The sequence below is a fragment of the Zootoca vivipara genome, chromosome 2 (genome assembly GCF_963506605.1).
Source record: "Zootoca vivipara chromosome 2, rZooViv1.1, whole genome shotgun sequence".
Lineage (NCBI taxonomy): Eukaryota > Metazoa > Chordata > Lepidosauria > Squamata > Lacertidae > Zootoca > Zootoca vivipara.
In genome coordinates, this window is record NC_083277.1 from 104,475,893 (window position 1) to 104,496,627 (window position 20,735).

A 20,735-nucleotide genomic window follows, 5' to 3' on the forward strand; every position below is an offset into this window, starting at 1 on the left:
GAGTGGGGAATCCTATGATTCTCCAGATGGTACTCATCTCCCATAATCCCTGATCGTTGAGCATGCTAACTGAAGCTGGCAAGAGTTGGAGCCCAATAACATTATCGTCCCTGGTCTAACACCCCTCTCAGTCACAACCGTGGTCCAAAGAGCCCCAACCAGAGTTTTTATTAGTCATTGGGGGGGGGGGATATAAATCTGCTTAAATGCCCAGATCCTACTCCTCGATTAAAGCAGCTCTCGGGTGGAGCTGAGTTCTAATCCAGGTCAGTTCAAAATCCTGTCCAGATGACCCACAGATGAGACATTCAGCACTGTAGCTGCTCAGCCTGTCCTTTAGGCATTGCTGAGCTTTAGCCCCAAATTTCCCTTCCACCCAGCTCAGAGGATGAGTCACACAGAAAATAGGTGACACCAAAGAGGAAAAGATGATTTCTGACATAAATAGGACCTTAGGCCTGGAACGCCATACTAGCCTTCTGCAAACCTCATAGCAGATTACATGGAGACAAGGTTTCAACTTGAAAACTTGCCATAAGAGAGAAGGAGAGCATCTACCGTAATTGTTCCTTCATTTACCCCCATTTCTGTAGTGCCTTGATCTCACATGCTTCAGGGCACCTCTACTTTGATGCTGTCCTCCAGAAACAGTATGCAGTCTGTCTCACTATTCCTCCCCCCTTTCTCTTCATTATTCCTTCCCTTTGTTCTGAGCAATCAGAAAACAAAGGGGACATTCTTTGTTTTTTGGGTGGTTCCCCCCCCCCCCAAAAATCAGCCTTGGAATGTAGATGCATTTGGGGGAATTAGGAAGTACAAAAGCAGGGATAAGCTGCTGCCCTCTGGCGCCATCCTGTGCCTCCTAGCTGGATGTGCTTGGGGGACCACACGCATAAGTGTGAACAGATTACTGCAGAGGTTTTCAGACTTTTTGAGTCCACGGCTCCCTTAACTAACTACATTCTTTCTCCAGCACCCGCGTGGGGCTCAGGAGCCCAGTTATGTCACCCCTTGCCTGCAGAGCTGGCAGAATTTTTTGAACACCCTCCCCTGTGGACTGTCCCCTCCTCTCCTCTCCCCTCTCCTTGGGAGTCCTCTGGGCAGCCACTGCCCCAGGTCTCTGAGCTTCACCCCCTGCCCCAAAGAGAGGTCCCTCCCACAGCTCGCCTGCGGAGCTTATAGTTTATAGCCAGGGCTGCTGAAATAAACAGATGTGCAAGCCTTTGGGAGACAGAGACAAGAGAGGGCATCAGAGGAGGGAGGGGAGGAAAGAGGGACAGAGGCCTGCGGCACCCCTGACCATCATTCAAAGCACCCCAGGGTGCCATGGCACACTGGATGAAAACCACTGGATTGCTGTAACATACTCCACGTTGGCTGCTTTTGAAAGGTTCTCAATAACTGAGACCCTACCTGTTTGCGGACTGTCTCGCCAGAGTGGTGCATGCTCTAGTTATCTCTCGCTTGGACTATTGCAATGCGCTCTATGTGGGGCTACCTTTGAAGGTGACCCGGAAACTACAATTAATCCAGAATGCGGCGGCTAGACTGGTGACTGGGAGCAGCCACCGAGACCACATAACACCAGTCTTGAAAGATCTACATTGGCTCCCAGTACATTTCCGAGCACAATTCAAAGTGTTGGTGCTGACCTTTAAAGCCCTCAACGGCCTCGGTCCAGTATACCTGAAGGAGCGTCTCCACCTCCATCGTTCTACCCGGACACTTCTGGCGGTTCCCTCGCTGCGAGAAGCCAAGTTACAGGGAACCAGGCAGAGGGCCTTCTCGGTAGTGACACCCGCCCTGTGGAATGCCCTCTCACCAGGTGTCAAAGAGAAAAACAACTACCAGACTTTTAGAGGACATCTGAAGGCAGCCCTGTTTAGGGAAGCTTTTAATGTTTAATAAATTATTGTATTTTAATATTTCTGTTGGAAGCCGCCCAGAGTGGCTGGGGAGACCCAGCCAGATGGGCGGGGTATAAATAATTTATTATTATTATTATTATTATTATTATTATTATTATTATTATTACTACTATCACTGATCCACAGGAATGCCAACTTAGCCCCACGACCGCGGGTGCCTGGGGCAGTAGGTGCCATGCAGCGTGCATGGCCCTGGCACCGAAATTTGTGGGTGCCTTCATGGGGAATTTTGTGGGTACTTGGGCACCCAGGGCCCCAGGAAGTTGGTACTTATGCTGGTCCAGAAGGTAATTCCAGAATGTTAACTGGGAATGGCAAGAGTGGAACATACAGTGTTGATTTTAAGACAACTTCACTGGATCCCAGTTGGTTTCCAGGCCCAATTCAAAGGGACATGTTTAACCTCTATGATGTTTAATTGTGTACGGCTAGGATAGCTCAAGGACCAACTTCTCCCTTATAAAACATACCTATTCATTAATAAAAACTTACAGCATTGAGAAACCTTACTATAAACCTTTGGCGGGTGGGTGGTTAGCCAAACAGGGCATTGAGACCTTGGCATTCTCTTTGTAGGGACATTGACCCTGCTTCCACTTTTCTGGCTATTAGGGAACTGATAAGGATGGGTCTCCCCCCCCCCCCCCGCAAAGGATTTTGGGGCTTATTGATCACTTTTATCTGATTCAACTTGACATTCTTTTCTCTCCTGATTTTCCTGGCTGCACAACCTGTTTTAATATCTGTGCAGTTTGATTTGTTGGGGTTTTATGTATTTTTTTAACTGCAGGTTTTTATTAGTTGCCCTTCAGATCTATCAGCTCAGAATATAAAATAAGAATGTATTAAATCAATGCATGTACAACATGACAGCAGGGATGCTTCTTAATTCCACTGTGAAAACATAGCTATAAGGAAGAAGATAGACCCCACCTGATTCTGTGGCTAAAAACAGTCAACATCCCATTAGGGGTGTTTTCTGCAAAAGGAGACCATAATCCCCTCACTTTGGCCAGAAGTTCTAGTTACAGGTAGGTAGCCGTGTTGGTCTGAGTCGAAGCAAAATAGAAAAAAATTCCTTCAGTAGCACCTTAAAGACCAACTAAGTTTTTATTTTGGTATGAGCTTTCGTGTGCATGCAAAATAAAACTTACCGTAGTTGGTCTTTAAGGTGCTACTGAAGGAATTTTTTTATTTTGTTTGGCCAGAAGGAAACTGAATTGTAAACCCTTTTGAAAACTGAAATATTACACAGTAAATATTGCCAGTGGTAATTATTGTCCAGACATCCATATTCTGCAGCTGGTCATCACATGTAAAACCCAACGTTGTGCTGGGATCAAATAATACAGCAGATGTTAATCTAGTTCAGGCATCCCCAAACTGCGGCCCTCCAGATGTTTTGGCCTACAACTCCCATGATCCCTAGCTAACAGGACCAGTGGTCGGGGATGATGGGAATTGTAGTCCAAAACATCTGGAGGGCAGAAGTTTGGGGATGCCTGATCTAGTTGCTGTATTTACAGAGGCCCCAGTTGCAGCAGCTTACGTAAGAACTAGGGACAGGAATGATGACCCGGACTTGATCAACATGTCAAGTTGTCATGTTTCTACAAGCCACATCATAAGCAAATAATGCAACCCAGACCATGTCCACCCCTATTTTTGCAAGGCAAATTGGTCTTCCAAGGGAAATCTTCAATTAGATTCATGATGTAAACAAGCGATGCTGAAATGCAAGGTAAGAGGCCTTGCTCCAGACTGCCATGGGCAGGCATGGTTCGCCTACATTTGCACCAGGCATTAGTTTGACAAACATCCAATTAGAAGTAGTACTTGCTCTTCCACTTAGGGACTATGGCCAGTGTTCCAGTACAGTACATTGAAAATTGCTTAAAAGATTATCAGAACTGGTTTTTCTTTATATCAAGGGCTTGTTAGCGTCAGAAAGTGGAACAGGATATGCACATGCTCCTCCCTGGTGCCAGTTAAGTTCTGGAAGGTCAACTTGAGTCAGTATCAATGTACACCCACAAGCATGCAAAACTGAGAACAGCATAGCATCTCAATTCAAGAAAGTTAAGTCTCAGAGTCATTCTGCAATCACAGCTCAAATTCACAGCTCAAAGTGTATAGTAAATACTTCCTACTAGCAACATTTGGGTTTCTGAACAAGGATTTTTAGCTGGGGCTCAGAAACAGATACTTTGGCCACCTCATGAGAAGAGAAGACTCCCTGGAAAAGACCCTGATGTTGGGAAAGATGGAGGGCACAAGGAGAAGGGGACGACAGAGGACGAGATGGCTGGACAGTGTTCTTGAAGCTACAAACATGAGTTTGACCAAACTGCGGGAGGCAGTGGAAGACAGGAGAGCCTAGCGTGCTATGGTCCAGGGGGTCACGAAGAGTCGGACACGACTAAACGACTAAACAACAACAACAGAAACAGATATGATATTTCTGAGTAAGGAAACTGCCACGATGTGGCCTTTTTTTGGTTTCTGAACATTTAGTAAACATGAGAACATAGGAAGCGAGTCAGACCCATAGGAGCCAACTCCTAGGGGCCGAGGTCCCTTCAGGCCCCCCAATAAAATATTTAATGGGTATTGCCATTCAAATGGTGTACATGAACCGCACCATGTGATTGATTATGTGGGGCAGGGCTTACCTGCTCCCCTCAATATTTTATTTGAGTTGGCACCACTGAAACCATTGTTCCACCTAGCTCAGTAATGTTGATATGCCAAGGGAACCTTTTCATCTCAAGGACCACATTCCTGTTTGGGGGGCCGTATGCCAATGGTGGGCGGAGGCAGAGGGAAAATGGACAGAGAAACAGATGCATGTGATTCTTACCTTTGTTCAGTAGGCTATATATCAGCAGTGCTGCTTTTAATGTTTTATGACCATGAACTTCCCTTCTGGACACAGAAGTGTATATCCTGATGCTCACATTCCAGTGGAGAAGGCCAGATTCATCATCATTATTTTTTAAAAGCCCCAACACTGCAATAAACATAATCCATCATCATCATTTCAATACTGCAGAGAGGAAGTACAGATTATAACAGCCCTGCCATGGAGACTTGTGTTATTGTCTCCACACTTCATGTTTGGGGCGGGAGTTTACAGCATATACTCCAATTTTCTCCAGTTAAAACAGGAACACCCTATCTAAACAATAATAATAATAATTTTATGCCCCACCCATCTGAATGGATTGCTCAAGCCACTGGGTAGCTTCCAACATACAGTCATACCTCGGTTTAAGTACGCTTCAGTTTCAGTATTTTCAGTTTAAGTACTCCGTGGACCCGTCTGGAATGGATTAATCCACTTTCCATTACTTTCAATGGGAAAGTTTGCTTCAGGTTAAGTACCCTTCAGGTTAAGTATGGACTTCCAGAACCAATTACACTCATACAGTGGTATCTCGGTTTGCGAACGCAATCCGTTCCGCGGAGGCGTTCGCTAGCCGAGGCATTCGCTTGACGAAAGCACGCTTCTGCGCGTGCACGAAGCGCCGATAGAGCGCTTCTGCGCAGATCGCTTCTGCGCATGTGTGAGCTGCGCAGATCGCATCTGCACATCCGACGCCGCGGAACCTGGATGTAAACACTTCCGGGTCCGCGGCGTTCGTAAACGGAGGTTTCGTAAACGGAGGTAGTCGTAAACCGAGGTTCCACTGTATTTCGGGTTAAGTACGCTTCAGGTTAAGTACTCCGCGGACCATCTGGAACGGATTACTCCACTTTCCATTACTTTCAATGGGAAAGTTCGCTTCAGGTTAAGTACGCTTCAGGTTAAGTACAGATTTCTGGAACCAATTGTGTACTTAAACTGAGCTACCTCTGTATATAAAAACATAATAAAACATTAAAAAACTTCCCTATACAGGGCTGCCTACAGATGCCTTCTAAAGGTTGTATAGTTGCTATCTCCTTGGCTCAGGGGGTCGCAAAACTCCATACCCTCCAACATTTCTCTGGAGAAAATATGGGTGTCCAGTGTTTTTTTCTGGGGGGATGCTGGGGTACACATACCCTAAACATTTTGTGAATTTTTGTACTTTTGTCCATTTACTGTATTTATTTTCCCCAATTTGAACTATATAATGGTGATTGTATTGAGTCAAAATGACCCCTAAACATTTTTGTAAAGGGAAAAAGCACTGGGGATGTCCTATGGAAAAGTGGGACATTCTGGGATGAAATCAGAAAACTGTATGACTCCACCACCCTTCTGAGTGATACCCCCTCCCCTCCCCACCCCTTCTCTACATAAGCGCCTGGGGACTCCTATTTCAGTGTATCTGAAGAAGTGTGCATGCACACAAAAGCTCATACCAAAATAAAAACTTAGTTGGTCTTTAAGGTGCTACTGAAGGAATTTTTTTTATTTTACTTCGACCCAGACCAACACGGCTACCTACCTGTAACTGGAATGGCTTCTGTAAACCTGGGTTCTGTCCCTGGAAAATAGAGACATTTGGAGGGTCTGTTACAGCTATCCTGTATCGTCATGATTAACATATTATCAAGTGGAGGGGCTGAGACTTGCAGATATTCTGATAAGGAGAGTTTTTACATCCCTGGCAAAGGCCCAAGACTTAGTGGTGCTTGGTAAATGGGGTCCTGTCAACTACCACAGAGAGGTGTCATTTCTGGGAGGCCTCGGCAGGCTCTCAAATAAAATAACAATGGGTGGGGAACCTTCAACTGAGCCTGAAGGCCACTTTTTTCGTTGGAGGGGCCACATGCCAGTACTGGGTGAGGCTAGAGGGCAAAGTGGGCCTTGCAACAAATGAGTGTGTTACCTTTGTACACTAGGCTAGCTTCAACACCCTCACACTCTTTCCAGGCGAGCAAGAGTCATGAGCAGAATTTTAAGTAACTGTTCCAGACAGTTAAAAACACCCAAGTAGAGTACACAACAGGGTTGTGGCTCAGGGAAGAGAGCTGAGAGAGGCCTTTGAGGCTTATTTGGGCTTTTAGGCCCAAAGCCTTTCGCCAGGCCCACTCTCTCTGTACAGTACTGTATAATAATAATAATAATAATAATAATAATAATAATAATAATAATTGTTTATTTATACCCCGCCCTCCCCAGTCAAAACCAGGCTCAGGGCGGCTAACACCAATAAAATTACATAAAAGAAAAAAAATAATTAAAATACAATATTAAAATTTAAAATGCAGCCTCATTTTAAGTAGTCCATAAATCCAAACCATGAGGGAGGAAAACACAGGGGTCAGACTGAATCCAACCCAAAGGCCAGGCGGAACAGCTCTGTCTTGCAGGCCCTGCGGAAAGATGACAAATCCTGCAGGGCCCTCGTCTCCTGTGAAAGAGCGTTCCACCAAGTTGGGGCCAATACTGAAAAGGCCCTGGCCCTAGTTGAGGCCAATCTAGCCACTTTATGGCTCGGGATCTCCAGAATATTGTTGTTTGTGGACCTTAAGGTCCTCCGCGGGGCATACCAGGAGAGGCGGTCCCGTATACAGAATACATTTCCCATTTAGGATGATCTGTAGGGTGATGGACGTCGACGACAAGCACCTTAATGCCACACAGTGCTTCTCTCTCCCCTCAAAGCATGTAGAATTAAGACTGGATCCACCTAAAGGGGAATACTTGTGTCAGGACAAGCCAGCAAAAGAGTCTGCTGAGCATGAGAGCATCTGTTTCTCTCTTGCATTCTGCCACGGCGTCCTCATCAGCCGCCTTTTTGCAATAACTTTTGAGTCCCACTGCTGTCTCTGCTGCAAAATTATAGAAAGAGTCTATGGGAAACAACAGTGGCCTCTGTTATCTATCCGTCCATTCAGATGGCTGCCATTCCAAGTGGAGAGAGAGAGAGAGAGAGAAAGTGCTGGGCTATTACTGTTGTGGCATCATCCTTATTCCCTGCCTGGGCCTTTGGTGGTAAAGGATGGCAGAAGCATCACCACAGCCACCAGCAAGGTCACCCTGTCACAGCGCATGACATGGAGCGAGGGAGAGGATGGCAGAGATTCAGGAGTGGGCGCTCAGAACAATGGTTGCAGTCAACTGAGGAGTGGGAGGAAATGAGATCAGAGATAAGTGTCAGAAGAAAGCAGAATTAATGGGCGCTCACTGCAAAACAGGGCCTCCCAGCCTCAGTTTAAAAACAACTGATGGGGGCTGATGTGCTGAATGCAGCAGCCCTGGCAGCTTCTGGGGCAAGCAGGCCCTATGGAAGGATGGGCCATAGGCCAAGGATACGAGCCACAGAAGAGGCACCAATCAAGCAGCAGTTCCTCCATGCAGCCCTTTTGCTGATTGAATTCCCACTATGCTTCATGTGATCTTCAAAGTTAATTTTTTTAAAAAATGGCAAAATATTATTACCCTTCTGAAGCATAATCAACAAAACCCCTTCGGTATTCAGAGTCGTAGGTGCCAGTGTGGCACCTTCACTAGAACATCACAAAAAAATGAGCGAGCTGTGTGTGCGCACGCACATTGAAGAGGAAGCGTGATGCTGGAGCCTAAAGTCTGCAACTTGCAACAGTCTTGAAATGAGAGTATGCAAGGTGTTAAGACGAGGTAATTGGGTTAGTCCCTTGTCTGGTGGAAGGGTGTGAATGTGCCGTCCCTTAAGGTTGTTGGGGAAAAGAAGCAATAGTGACTGTTTGCAACGTTACTGAATATATCAAATATAGCAGTTTTTAGAGACCGTAACTCTTTCAATTTAAGCAAGGATATAAATCACCATGGGATCCAATCAGATGTGATCTTTAAGTGCTCTACTTTGGATCAGGACATATAGCTGTGACGTGTGATCTCCTCCCACTGTCGTGTAACTCTGTTAAGGCTGACAAGAGTTGGGAATCCAGAAACAACTGGAAGGCTACAGGTTTATCATCACTAGTTAAAACATCCCACTCCTCTACTCTAGCTCTGGTCCAAACTGCCCCAACAGAGTTGTTGAGGAAATATACAGGAACCAGGCAAGTGACTTTCTACCTGCTTAAAACTTGAATTCTTAAATGCCCAAATCCTACCCCAAGATTAGAACATCTCTCAGGTGGAGCCGAGTTCTAATCCAAGTCAGCTCAAAGTCCTGCCCAGATGAGCGCCACTGGTGAGAAACTCAACATGGTGGCTACTCGGCCTGCCTTTAGGCATTGTTGGGCTTTAGCCGCAAATTTCCCTCCACCCAACTCAGAGGGTGAATAACACAGGAAATAGGTGACACCAAAGAGGGGGAGGGAGTTACTGTTGATCTAATTAGGGCCTCAGGTCGTTTCTTGGCCTGTAATATGTTAAAGAGTTTGATTATAAACTCTTAATTGTTCACACAATCCCAAAGTGAGAAACACGTAAACACAACAACAGTTCAATTAAATATAACTTGACTATTTTGACATCAGAACATCCAATTGTTACCTGGTTACTTCCAATCTCTGTAGGGCCTTGATCTCATAGGCTTCAGGGGACCTCTACTTTATGTCCTCCCTAAACTGTTTGCAATCTTTTTCTAATACCCCCCCCCCACTATTTCTTCAATCTTCCTCCATGTGTTCTGATACAAATCTGTTAGAAAGCCAGAGATACATTCTGTTTAATAAAAACATCATCACCCTTTCATTTCCTTATGGATTTAGAACTATGCATCGTATTACCGGTAGGAGAACCTAGAACTGCCCTCTGCTGCCACCCTGTGCCTACTAGCAGGAACTGCACGAGGAGAAATAAATCACCCAAACCAGGAAATTTGCATATTCAGATTTGATGACTGCAACACTCTATTGAGCAGATACTACAATTGGTCTAGAATGTGGCTGCCATAATTTTAAGTGGGTCAAACAAATTATTTGCGTTGTTATGGTCCAAAGGAAGGCAGAGCAATACGTTTGGCACCAGCTTGGCTACAGGAGTTGCCAGAAGTCGGTCTGCAAGGTGCCAACAGTAGATGTAGAACGATGTAGAATTCTGCAGCAAGGGACCAGGCATGTCAAATGTAGTATGTTGGCCCTAATATTGAATATGATGCATGGTTGAAAATGTGGAATCAAACATTGAAATTTACTGCATGTACCGCTTTGAAAGAAAATGTAATGAAGATGATGTATAGGTGGTCTCTAACACCAGTAAAATTAGCCAAGATGTATAGAATGACTAGTAAATTATGCTGGAAATGTAGAGATAAAGATGGTGAATTCTATCATATGTGTTCTGATACAAATCTGTTAGAAAGCCAGAGATACCATATCATATGTGGTGGACATGTGAAAAAGTAAAAAGATTTTGGGAAATGATATATAATGAACTGAAAAAGATTTTTAAGTATACCTTTCCCAAAAAACCGGAGGCTTTTCTATTAGGATTAATAGAGGAGATTGCAAAGGGAGATCAAAAATTATTTATGTATACTACAACCGCGGCTAGGACTTTATTAGCCCAAAAATGGAAAGTACAGGAGTTACCGACGATTGAGGAGTGGCAGACGAAAATGATTGACTATGCAGTTAGCTAAGTTGACCTGCAGGATCCAAAACCAGGGAGAGACAAGGTTCCAAAAGGAATGGAGTAAATTTGTGGACTATATGGAGAACTGTAGAAGTTTAAAGACACTTTCAGGACTGAAATAAATCCTACGAATTGATTTTAAGTAGATGGACTAAAAGGAAAGAGAACCGAATGATGGGAGGGAGGGAAGTCAAAGCTCAGCAGAGCAAGAGAATTAGAATAGTTGAATAGAAGATAAAATGGAAAAGATTTTTTGTTTTTTGTTGTGTTTGTTGTTGCATGTTGCTTATTTGGAAAATTTAATAAAAATTATCTTAAAATAGTAGTATGTTGGCCCTTGCTCTTTTGCCTTGCCTGCCAGTGCATCCCAGGGCCCATTCAATGGGCTCATTTTAACCTATAAAGCTGCAAAACAGCCAAGGAGCCCAGTAGCTGAAGCACAGCCATCCCGGAGTGGGCTCGAACCACCAACCTTCTGGTTAACAGCAAAACACACCCAACTCATTGTGCCACTAGGGGCTTTACCTGTGGAATACTCTCCCCAGAGTTCACCAAAGTGTATGGGGCCTGTGGTGCATGGGGGTTACTTACTTTTATATAGGGGCATTTTCTTTTGGGCTGTATCCAACAAAGCTCCACTCGCACATCAGACTTGTAAGCATTTAACAGATCTTCCTCTTCATCTCCAGTCTCCTCCAGCCCCTTCCCCCATCAGTGCCGGGGGGGGTGGGGGTGGGAGTTAATCTTTTGAACAAGTTACCACAAACCAGGAAGTACGGTACATCTGTGTGGCTTGGAGAATGGTTTCTAAAGCATCTTAAACACAGAACTACCTTGCAGTACTTTCACCAGTCATAGTGGGAGTTCTTACCTAGAGACCCACATTCTAGTGGTTGTGGATTAAACCAAGGTTCTGCTATGCTCAATGAATGCAGAGGGGGTTAAGGCCAAACACAAGAATTATGACCCAGATTGGATCATGTTGTCATGTATATTTACAAGCCACATCATAAACAAAGAATGCAACCCAGAACATGTCCAGTGTCCACCTCTATTTTTGCAAGGCAAATTGGTCTTCCAAGAGAAACCTTCAATTAGATTCATGATGCAAACAAGTGATGCTGAAGTGCAAGGTCTTGCTCCAGACTGCCATGGGCAGGCATGACTCACCTACAGTACACTTGCACCAGGCATTAGTTTGACAAACATCCAATTAGACGTAGTACTTGCTCTTCCACTTAAGGATTACAATGACTTTGTAAAGCACATCATAAACTATAGCAAAATGATTGATTTCTAGGAAAACCTTTAAGTTCAATGAAACTTACTCCCGGGTAAGCGGGTTTAGGTTTGCAGCCTAAATGTTCTTTTTTTTATATTGGATTGGATTCAGATTCTTCCTTCTGCTAGAGGAAGCAATAGGGTGGTTTTTGTTGTTTTCGCTGTATTCCTTTCCTCTATACCAGGCATGTCAAACCTGCGGCCCTCCAGATGTTTTGGCCTACAACTCCCATGATCCCTAGCTAGCAGGACCAGTGGTTGGGGAAGATGGGAATTGTAGTCCAAAACATCTGGAGGGCCGCAGTTTTGACATGCCTGCTCTATACCCTCCAGCATCACCTCACATGCTGCTAAGAAGGGTCCCTCAACCCCCCAGAGCAGCTTTTTAAGGAAAAACTCTGCTTAACTCCAGTGGCGTGTTACATGAATGGAATTCCACTCAACCCAAGTATGAATGTGATCAAGTAAACTTTTTGTATCTGAGGTGGGGAAGTTTGAATCCTTCATAAGCTGTTATAATACAGCTATATAAAAAAATGGAACAGTGTACATGCTTCTCCCAGACGCCAGCTACTTCCAGAAGTAGTTACTGGTCAGTGTGAGGACACGTCAAGAGTTCATTTCCAGTGTGGAGGCTCGCACAAGTGCAAACTGAGTAGAAACAAAGTTGGAGGTGCTTTATGCATCAACTGATCCAATCCACCGCTTGATCTATGAAATCTGAAACTAAAGCATCCGCAATACACACCTGGCCAGCCTCTGCTTGAAGATATACAACATGGGAGAACCCACCACTACTCTAGGTACTTGTTCCACTGCTGAGTTCTTGACCTTCAATCAGTTTTATCCTTTAGTTCAACTAAAACCTTACCACTAAATTTAGCTTTGCTCTCTGGAGCACAAGACAAGTCTTTGCTAGCTCCTATGGCAGTCCTTCAAGTACGTGACGAGTACTACCGGTACCGGTACCTGCTTCTGAACACACCCTCCTTAAACATACGTAGTTCCATACTTCATACAACTTGTTTTCCAATACAGCTGACCGCATCTTTGTTACCTTCTATCAAACCTATTCAGTTTGTTCAGCTGTTGGTTACCATTTTGTGGTTGTGGGCAAATTTGGAAACACAATAAACTGTTCTCTCTCTCTCTCTCTCTCTCTCACACACACACACACACACCCGCCCCACTGCCATGCAGTCAGTCTCTCTCCACTCACCAGCAATTACGCTTGGGGAAAAAAGCTTTTTATATTTTTCTGAACCTTAATTTGCAGGGAGGGAATCTTCCTGGAAACTGCAGCTTGAGAGGGTTCATTCTTCACTCCCCAAGGAGGTCACCCACAAAGGATGGGCGGGGGGACAAGGAATGTTCTCACCAGTGAAAACATGTCACATGGCACTCTTGGCTTCTAAACGTTGAGCACATTTCCCGTTACTTCAGTCCTGCCCACAAACATGAGGATTGCCAATACTATTTGCACTCTGCATCTAAACATACAGGTTTCCAAGTTCCACAGTCAGTATGCCTAAATAACAGCTAACAACAATATATCCACCCCTTAAGGTACAGCCCTTTAAAAACAGCATTCTAGCCCAATAATTCATAAAGACCAGCTGTAAATTTATTGTGTCAACAGTAGAAACTGGCATCATTCAAGCCATCTCTTTACATAGGCTTAGGGGGTGGTCTTGGTGCAGCACCCTGGGAAAAAAAAAGAAAGGTTGTGTTAGGAGACAATCATTTAATTTTGACAGTTATCTAAATCAAGACAATACTCAATTGCCATCACAAGACCAATTTGATACAGGCGAGTTGCAACAAAAGAACAATGCAAGGGAAGCAGTCTGGAGAGCTGGCATTGCCCTTTTGGCGTAATCTTCAACTTCGAGATTAGGCATTTTAATGAATCCCGGCTTATGTCACTATACATCACCATGTACACAGGTGGCACTGTATGAGCTGCAGTGCAGCTGCCTCCTGGGGCAGACTGTGGCTCTATAAAGTTCAGTCAGAACCCAGTGGTGCAAATATTCCTGCAACATTCTGGTGCCTGTATTCCGTATTATTTCCAACTTCTTCCCCATGCAGCTTTTCATTGGGCTCAATACAAAGTGTGCAAATCTCTACTGTAAGCCACACACAGGACTTCCTACAAAAATACCGGGAAAGGATGCAAGATGGTATACAAGGGCCAAGATCAAGAACCCTCAGAAAAAGCACACATGCAATAACCCTATGCTTTTTTAGAACAGGGTATCACAGGAAGGAAAACGCTCCATTTTTATGCTCGGGACATTTCGTTATATAATAAAGCAGTATCTTAGTACAAAGGGACATTTCAATGCTGATGGTGCCTCACCAGCTAGGTTTTGAAGTGCATAACTTTAAGAACAGCTTTAAGAAAATACACTTACAGCAGGCCTGAACCGGGGTGGAGGGGTACGGTCCTTCCGGGCTTCACGGGAACGGTTCCTCACCACCTTGCTATGGATGGCACAGCTAACACAATAGTGAAGCTTCACATAGAGTTTGGGCAGCACATATGCTGGAGAGAAAGGAAGAAGCACCACAGTTAAGTACACAGGCATGCAACTTTTGCATTATAGAAAGGCAAAATCCAGTTCTTATAAGTCTTCCAATGGATGGAGGACTGCCTGTTAAGCTCATCAATTGGCTCTGAATTTTCCAAAGGAAAACCAGCATATAAAATAATATTTAAAAAAGAAAAATTTACGGGAGCTTAAAACTTGAGAGGTAAGCCTCATGTTCATTCTGACAGAACAAAGCAGGCCAAGCATACAACACATTTCAATTAAGAGTCACAATGGGATTTTATTTCTGTTTTTACACAAAGAAATCAGTCTTCATTCCACCCTTCTCAAACTTTAAACAAGACACTTGACTTAAGTTGTAATCTCTCCTCTTAATGCCTTCTTTCCTGACCCCAAACTTGCAGAATGAATACAGTAGACCAGGCATCCCCAAACTTTGGCCCTCCAGATGTTTTGGACTACAATTCCCATCATCCCTGACCACTGGTCCTCTTAGCTAGGGATCATGGGAGTTGTAGGCCAAAACATCTGGAGGGCCGCAGTTTGGGGATGCCTGCAGTAGACCCTTGGGTTACGATACTCCTGAGTAACGTAAACTTCGGGTTGCGAAAGCGGCAAACCTTGAAGTATTTTCCCGGGTTTCATCGACCATGTGTGTGCGCAGAAGCAGCGCCTCTGGATACAGATTTGTCAGGGTGCGCACGGACCCCCGGAACCAGAGGGTCCACTGTACTGGTAAATGAGAAGTAGCGTATGGAGACAGAAGATACTTACAGTCAAACACACTTGCTTCTGAGATATCTCGGACTGCAGCTGCTTCAACTATGTTTCGGATGACAAACTTCTTAATAGCCTTGTCCTTGGGGACGCAGCGGGCACAGTTTGTACAGCGAATAGGCTGAACATGTCCCCGGCCCTTCTTGGCACGGCCATTGTTCCTTCTCTTCTTGGTCTGTTTAAAGGGACAGAAATTTATAAATATGAAGGTATTGGAGAACCAACATAGCACTATAGAACACAGGAAAAGCACTGCTCAATACCAGGCAGTTATTCGAAATACCTCTCACTTGGGCATCACTGGCAAGCATCACCTCCAGAGAAAGACAAGGAAACTGTGTGTCTCTTCCCTGTATTTTACCAATACACCCTACATGGTAACAAATACAGCAAATAAAAGCACAGATCCATAAAATCACCCAAATTCACACCATAACAATTAAGCCCGAATGTTCAGTATACCTCTGATAAGCTGTTGGTGGGGTCAAACAAAGTTAATAAAGTACCATAATGTCCTCACCTGTGAGCATCAACAGCACTGGCTTCTGGTTCATTACAATATATGGTGACAGCTACTAGCTTAAATCATGGGCATAGCCAGGAGTGGGGGCAGCTGATCCCCCCCCCCAAAATAAATATTTGAAATTGAAATGCTCTCTGAGATCACTTGGATGTTGTGGCATGTTCTAGCAATGCAATTGGCAACCCAGCTGAGTGATAGGTGTAGCTTCTGTGAAGTGACCCATTGTGTCCCATCCTGCCCCTCCCCCAACATAAATCTTGGCCACCCCCATGTCTTAAATGATTTTGAAAAGAGTTGAGACATTCACAGCAGTTAAATAGGATTTCCATGTTATTACAGATTATACCCATGAACACCAGGTGTTGATAGTAAGAATTGCTTACTACACCATTGCTTTTGTGTCCCGTTCACAAGCTTCCCAGAAGCATCTGCACACCCACTTCTGGAAACAGAATGGGCTACAGTGGAAAGCTGTAGGACTGATCCAGCTGGCCCAAAAATGAATTTGGAGAACTATTTCTGAATCTTTTACCATATATCTGCATAGTGGTCATGTTCCTGTTGTGACCCACCTTGGATCAAGCCATGACCCACCAGTGGAAGACCTGTGCTCTAAGACAACTTTTCTCAACCTTTTGTCCTCCAGGTGTTTTGGACTACAACTTTCGCTATCCCTGACCACTTCTAGGAGTTGTAGCCCAAAAAACTTGCAGAAGGCCAAATTGGGGGGGAAGTTGCTTTAAATGATGGGTTAGGATCCCAAACAGTACACACTCCACTCTACGTGAGGGCCAATGGCACCCTGCAGTATTTTTGCTTCTTCAAGTGTTTGTTTGGTTTGTGAAAAAGGAACTTTAAGTAACTAAAAAATAAAATGGGTTTCTTGTTATATGCTGGGATTTAAAGTGATTCCAGTGACACATTTTTAAAAATGTTTGGTATTCCCCCCCCAAAAAAAACTAGGTGACAGAAAGAGAGAGTAAGTAACGTCCTAACAAATAAAGCAGTTCCCATGTTAAAAGGTGGGTTTAATGGGAATTCCATTCTCAAATCTGGCCAGTGTTTTAGAAACAGTCAGACCTTTAGAATGACCCAGGAGAGCGCTTCCTTTTCTTTTAATACCACCAACTGTTCTGATAATACACGACCCTCATTTCTGCCTTCCGAGTTGTTATGTTGCAGCCTCCTCCCAGTTTTCCAGTTATGACTGAGCAGGTGCATTCCTTGCTCCCACCTTTCCACACTACCACTGCCTATTCACATGCAGCAGGATGACTTGAACCTTCATTATAATGGCAGGTGCTGGGGTGTTCAAAGAACCAGAGGTGTCATACCACTACCGTGTTTCCCCCTTTTTAATACGTAGTCATAAAGTAAGCCAGGGCAGCAATTTTAAGCATTTGCGAAAGATAAGCCATACCCCGAAAATAAGACATAGTGTATCTCCATGCCTGCAGCAGCGTGGGCGGAGAGCTGAGCCAGCGGCCGGGCCTCTGTTGCTTCTAGCCCAGTTTCTAGTTTCTAGCCCAGCAGCTTGGAGCACCCAGGAGCACCGGAGCCAGCGGCCCTGCCTCTGCCTGGCCGAGGAGGCCTGCTGTTCCGCCGCCTGGAACCGGCTGCTGGAGCGCGCGGAGCGCCCAGCAGCCCCGGAGCCGAGCGCCAGAGCAAGCGGCCTCAGCTCCATCCAGCCGACACCGTCCCGCCGCGCGGAAACGGCTGCTGGAGCGCACGGAGCGCCCAGCAGCCCCGGAGCCGAGCGCCAGAGCAAGCGGCCTCAGCTCCATCCAGCCGCCGCCGCCCCGCCACCCGGAAATGGCTGCTGGAGCGCGCGGAGCGCCCAGCAGCCCCGGAGCCGAGCGCCAGAGCCAGCGGCCTCGCCTCCATCCGGCCGCCGCCGCCCCGCCGCCCGGAAACAGCTGCTGGAGCGCGCGGAGTGCCCAGCAGCCCCGGAGCCGAGCGCCAGAGCAAGCGGCCTCAGCTCCATCCAGCCGCCGCCGCCCCGCCGCCCGGAAACAGCTGCTGGAGCGCGCGGAGCGCCCAGCAGCCCCGGAGCCGAGCGCCAGAGCAAGCGGCCTCAGCTCCATCCAGCCGCCGCCGCCCCGCCACCCGGAAATGGCTGCTGGAGCGCGCGGAGCGCCCAGCAGCCCCGGAGCTGAGGGCCAGAGCCAGCGGCCTCGCCTCCACCCGGCCGCCGCCGCTCCGCCGCCCGGAAACGGCTGCTGGAGCGCGCGGAGCGCCGAGCAGCCCCGGAGCTCAGCGCCAGAGCCAGCGGCCTCGCCGTCGCCGTCCCGCCGCCTGGAAACGGCTGCTGGAGCGCGCGGAGCGCCCAGCTGCTCAAAGCGCCCAGCAGCGCTCAGACAGCCCAGCAGCATGGCGCGCAGTGCCCAGCAGTGCCCCGAGCCAGCAGCCTGGCCCGGCCAAGAAGACCTTAAGGTGCTGTATAAACTGTAATAACGTAAAAAAAATAAGACATGCCACCAAAAATAAGCCACCCTGTGGTTTTTTGAGGGAAAAAAGCAATAAGACGGTGTCTTAAAATGTGGGAAACACGGTATTTTCACCTGCGAAATGGGTGTGCACTATGCCCACTGCCACTCACCTCCTAGAGCCACACCAACACATTTTTTGCGAGTTCTAGTTATTTATGTATATTTACACCCTGCCTTTCATCATGGGACTCCAGGAAGCATAGGAGCGATTCCCTGGCAATATCCCATTTAAGTGCAGACCAGACCCAGGGGCCTGCTTTGTGTCTGCAAGGTGTCTTCAAGTGTGTGTCATTTGAGCTCTCCCAGGCGCCAGTGACATTTCCTGCCCCCTTTTACTACGTTCTTTAAATCACGTCTTTTCAGTTCAGTATTAAATCTTTCAGTTTGTGAGCCCAACTCTCGAGACATCTGAATAAGAGGAGCAGGGGCAGAACCTGAATGTTTTCAAACACTAACCCAGTCTCTGGCTCTTCATGGAAAGGAGGGGAGTCCTCAGGTTCGGGGAGGCATTTAAACTTAGAAGCTCCCTAGGGAGCAGAGGAGCAAACTCCTAGGGGGCTCCCCCAATAAAATATTTGAGGGGTCCGAGCCCCCCAAGTTGATGACCATTGCCATTCAAAAGGTGTGCGTTCATTGCGTCAATGTGATAGATTATTTAGGGCGGGGCTTACTTGCCCCCCACCCCACCGAATAATTTTTTCAAGCTGCTCCCCACAGCAAGCTAGAGGGAGGCGGGCTGCCCTGCAGGCAATCGTGCGCACGGAGGACGGGCCCGTCACGAGGCTCAGAGGGGTCACGAGTGGGAAGCCCGCGCCAAGGAAACGGGAAAACGGGGGTGGGAGGAAGACGGGCTGTACCAACTGGAGCCCGAAAGGGGGGAAGACGGGCTGTACCAAATGGAGCCCGAAAAGTGGGGGGTATTTGAGGAATGTTGAGTGGGGGGTGTTTGAGGGCCGAGATGGTTACCCGGAGCCGTTAACTCCAAGTCGTTAAAGAACAGGATGGCAGCCCCACCACCAAACCCATTCAAATTCCTAGCTATCTCGCTCTTCCCGCTCCCGCCCCCTCAAACTCAGGGCTTTGGCCTCCATTCCCGTTTCTCCGGCCCTGCGGAGCCACACGCGCAACTCTACCCACCATTTCGGCGCTCAAGAAGAGGCGAAAGAGGATCCGGCGGCTGCCCTGCGATCCTTATATAGCTATCCCTCCGCCAGGCGGAAGCGCTTTACCTCATTTCCGCCCACGGTTAAAAAAAGAGGTTTTCAAAGAACGGGTTAAGGGAGGCGGGGGACGGTAACTCGCCAGAGTGTGTTTCGTCCTAGGGACAGAGAAAGCAATGATGTGGGCTTCCCCTCGCTCAGTCCCGACTCTGGCCTTTTTTAAAAATGGGATTATATTCCCTTTCCCTCCTCTGCGGAATGATTTTTTTAAAAAAAAGGAAGTGGTTTGCTGAAAGCCCGGATGTTTCCCAGGATGCATCGGAAGAGGTGTAAGGGCGAACGTTCTTGTTTCAGCTGCAAAGATGCATGCCGGGAGTTGTAGTTCTTTCCTCTTTCTCGTCTTGCAAGGTAGTGCACGCAGGAAGATGCAGCAGTCTTCTCTCTTCCGCAAAGCACATGGTCATGATGTCGTCATGCGAAAAACTGGGCCTAGCCAGTTTTTTTGTTTTGTTTTCTGCTTACATTTCAACTATACATACTGTACTTTAGTGATTTCAGTGATTTCATTGGTTTTATAAGACTCTGGCTTTATTGCATTGAAGACTTGTAGCAACAATATTATTATTTTTCTGAAACCATGGGCGTAGCTGGTGTGTATGTGCAGCTGCCTCTCCTAAATGAAGTAAATAAATAAAAATACTTAACTGACTAATCACATCACAGATAGCTCGGATCTACTACCCCCCCCCCCATAAATCCTGGCTGCGCTCATGACCAAAGCACTCTGGACAAATACAATACACTCTGGACAAATATACAATACAGTGGTACCTCGGTTTATGAACACAATTGGTTCTGGAAGTCTGTTCATAAACTGAAGCGTTCATAAACTGAAGCGAACTTTCCCATTGAAAGTAATGGAAAGTGGATTAATCTGTTCCAGACGGTCCGCGGAGTACTTAAACTGAAGAGTTCATAAACTGAAGCGAACTTTCCCATTGAAAGTAATGGAAAGTGGATTAATCCGTTCCAGGCGGGTCCGCAGAGTACTCAAACTGAAGCGTACTTAACCCGAAGCATGGGTGTAATTGGTTCCGGAAGTCTGTTCATGAACTGAAGCGTTCATAAACTGAAGTGAACTTTCCCATTGAAAGTAATGGAAAGTGAATTAATCCGTTCCAGATGGGTTCGCGCCGTTCGTAAACCAAAAATTCGTAAACTGAGGTGTTCATAAACCAAGGTTCCACTGTACACTCAAAGACAATACACTCTGGCTGTGCTTCCAGCTTACTGCAGCCCTCCAGAATGATGCTGAGGAAAATGGTTTGCTCACAGAGACAGATTTAGGGCAGCACAACTGTTTTCCCACACTGAGCACCGAGTCAAGAGGGGCGCCGCAGGACATTGAAACTATGACGTGCACATGCAGAAAAGGCAGGAAGCACAGAATTTTGGCCTCACACAACACTGCTGAAATTTGAAAAAAACAAAATCTGGCCATGGGCATAGACTGCCAGGCTAG

The 20,735-nt window shown here is 46.3% G+C and overlaps 1 protein-coding gene across 1 annotated transcript; it reads right to left on the reverse strand.

Annotated features, from left to right (window-relative positions):
- Nucleotides 1-13,311: 13,311 nt before the first annotated feature.
- RPS26 (ribosomal protein S26) lies at nucleotides 13,312-19,314 on the reverse strand. Its single transcript, XM_035103951.2, has 4 exons — nucleotides 19,191-19,314; nucleotides 15,039-15,216; nucleotides 14,127-14,257; nucleotides 13,312-13,413 (listed from the first exon to the last, which is right to left on the reverse strand). The coding sequence occupies exons 1-4, from the start codon at nucleotides 19,191-19,193 to the stop codon at nucleotides 13,378-13,380; spliced, it is 348 nt and encodes a 115-aa protein (XP_034959842.1). The 5' UTR covers nucleotides 19,194-19,314; the 3' UTR covers nucleotides 13,312-13,377.
- Nucleotides 19,315-20,735: the final 1,421 nt, after the last annotated feature.

Bases quoted from the DNA above. Each gene is read 5' to 3' on its own strand.
- RPS26 (XM_035103951.2), bottom strand. The intron at 14,258-15,038 runs GTAAGTATCTTC...CTTTCTCTCCAG, and splicing joins AGAAGCAAGTGTGTTTGACT to CATATGTGCTGCCCAAACTC. The intron at 13,414-14,126 runs GTAAGTGTATTT...TTTTTTTCCCAG, and splicing joins CACCCCGGTTCAGGCCTGCT to GGTGCTGCACCAAGACCACC.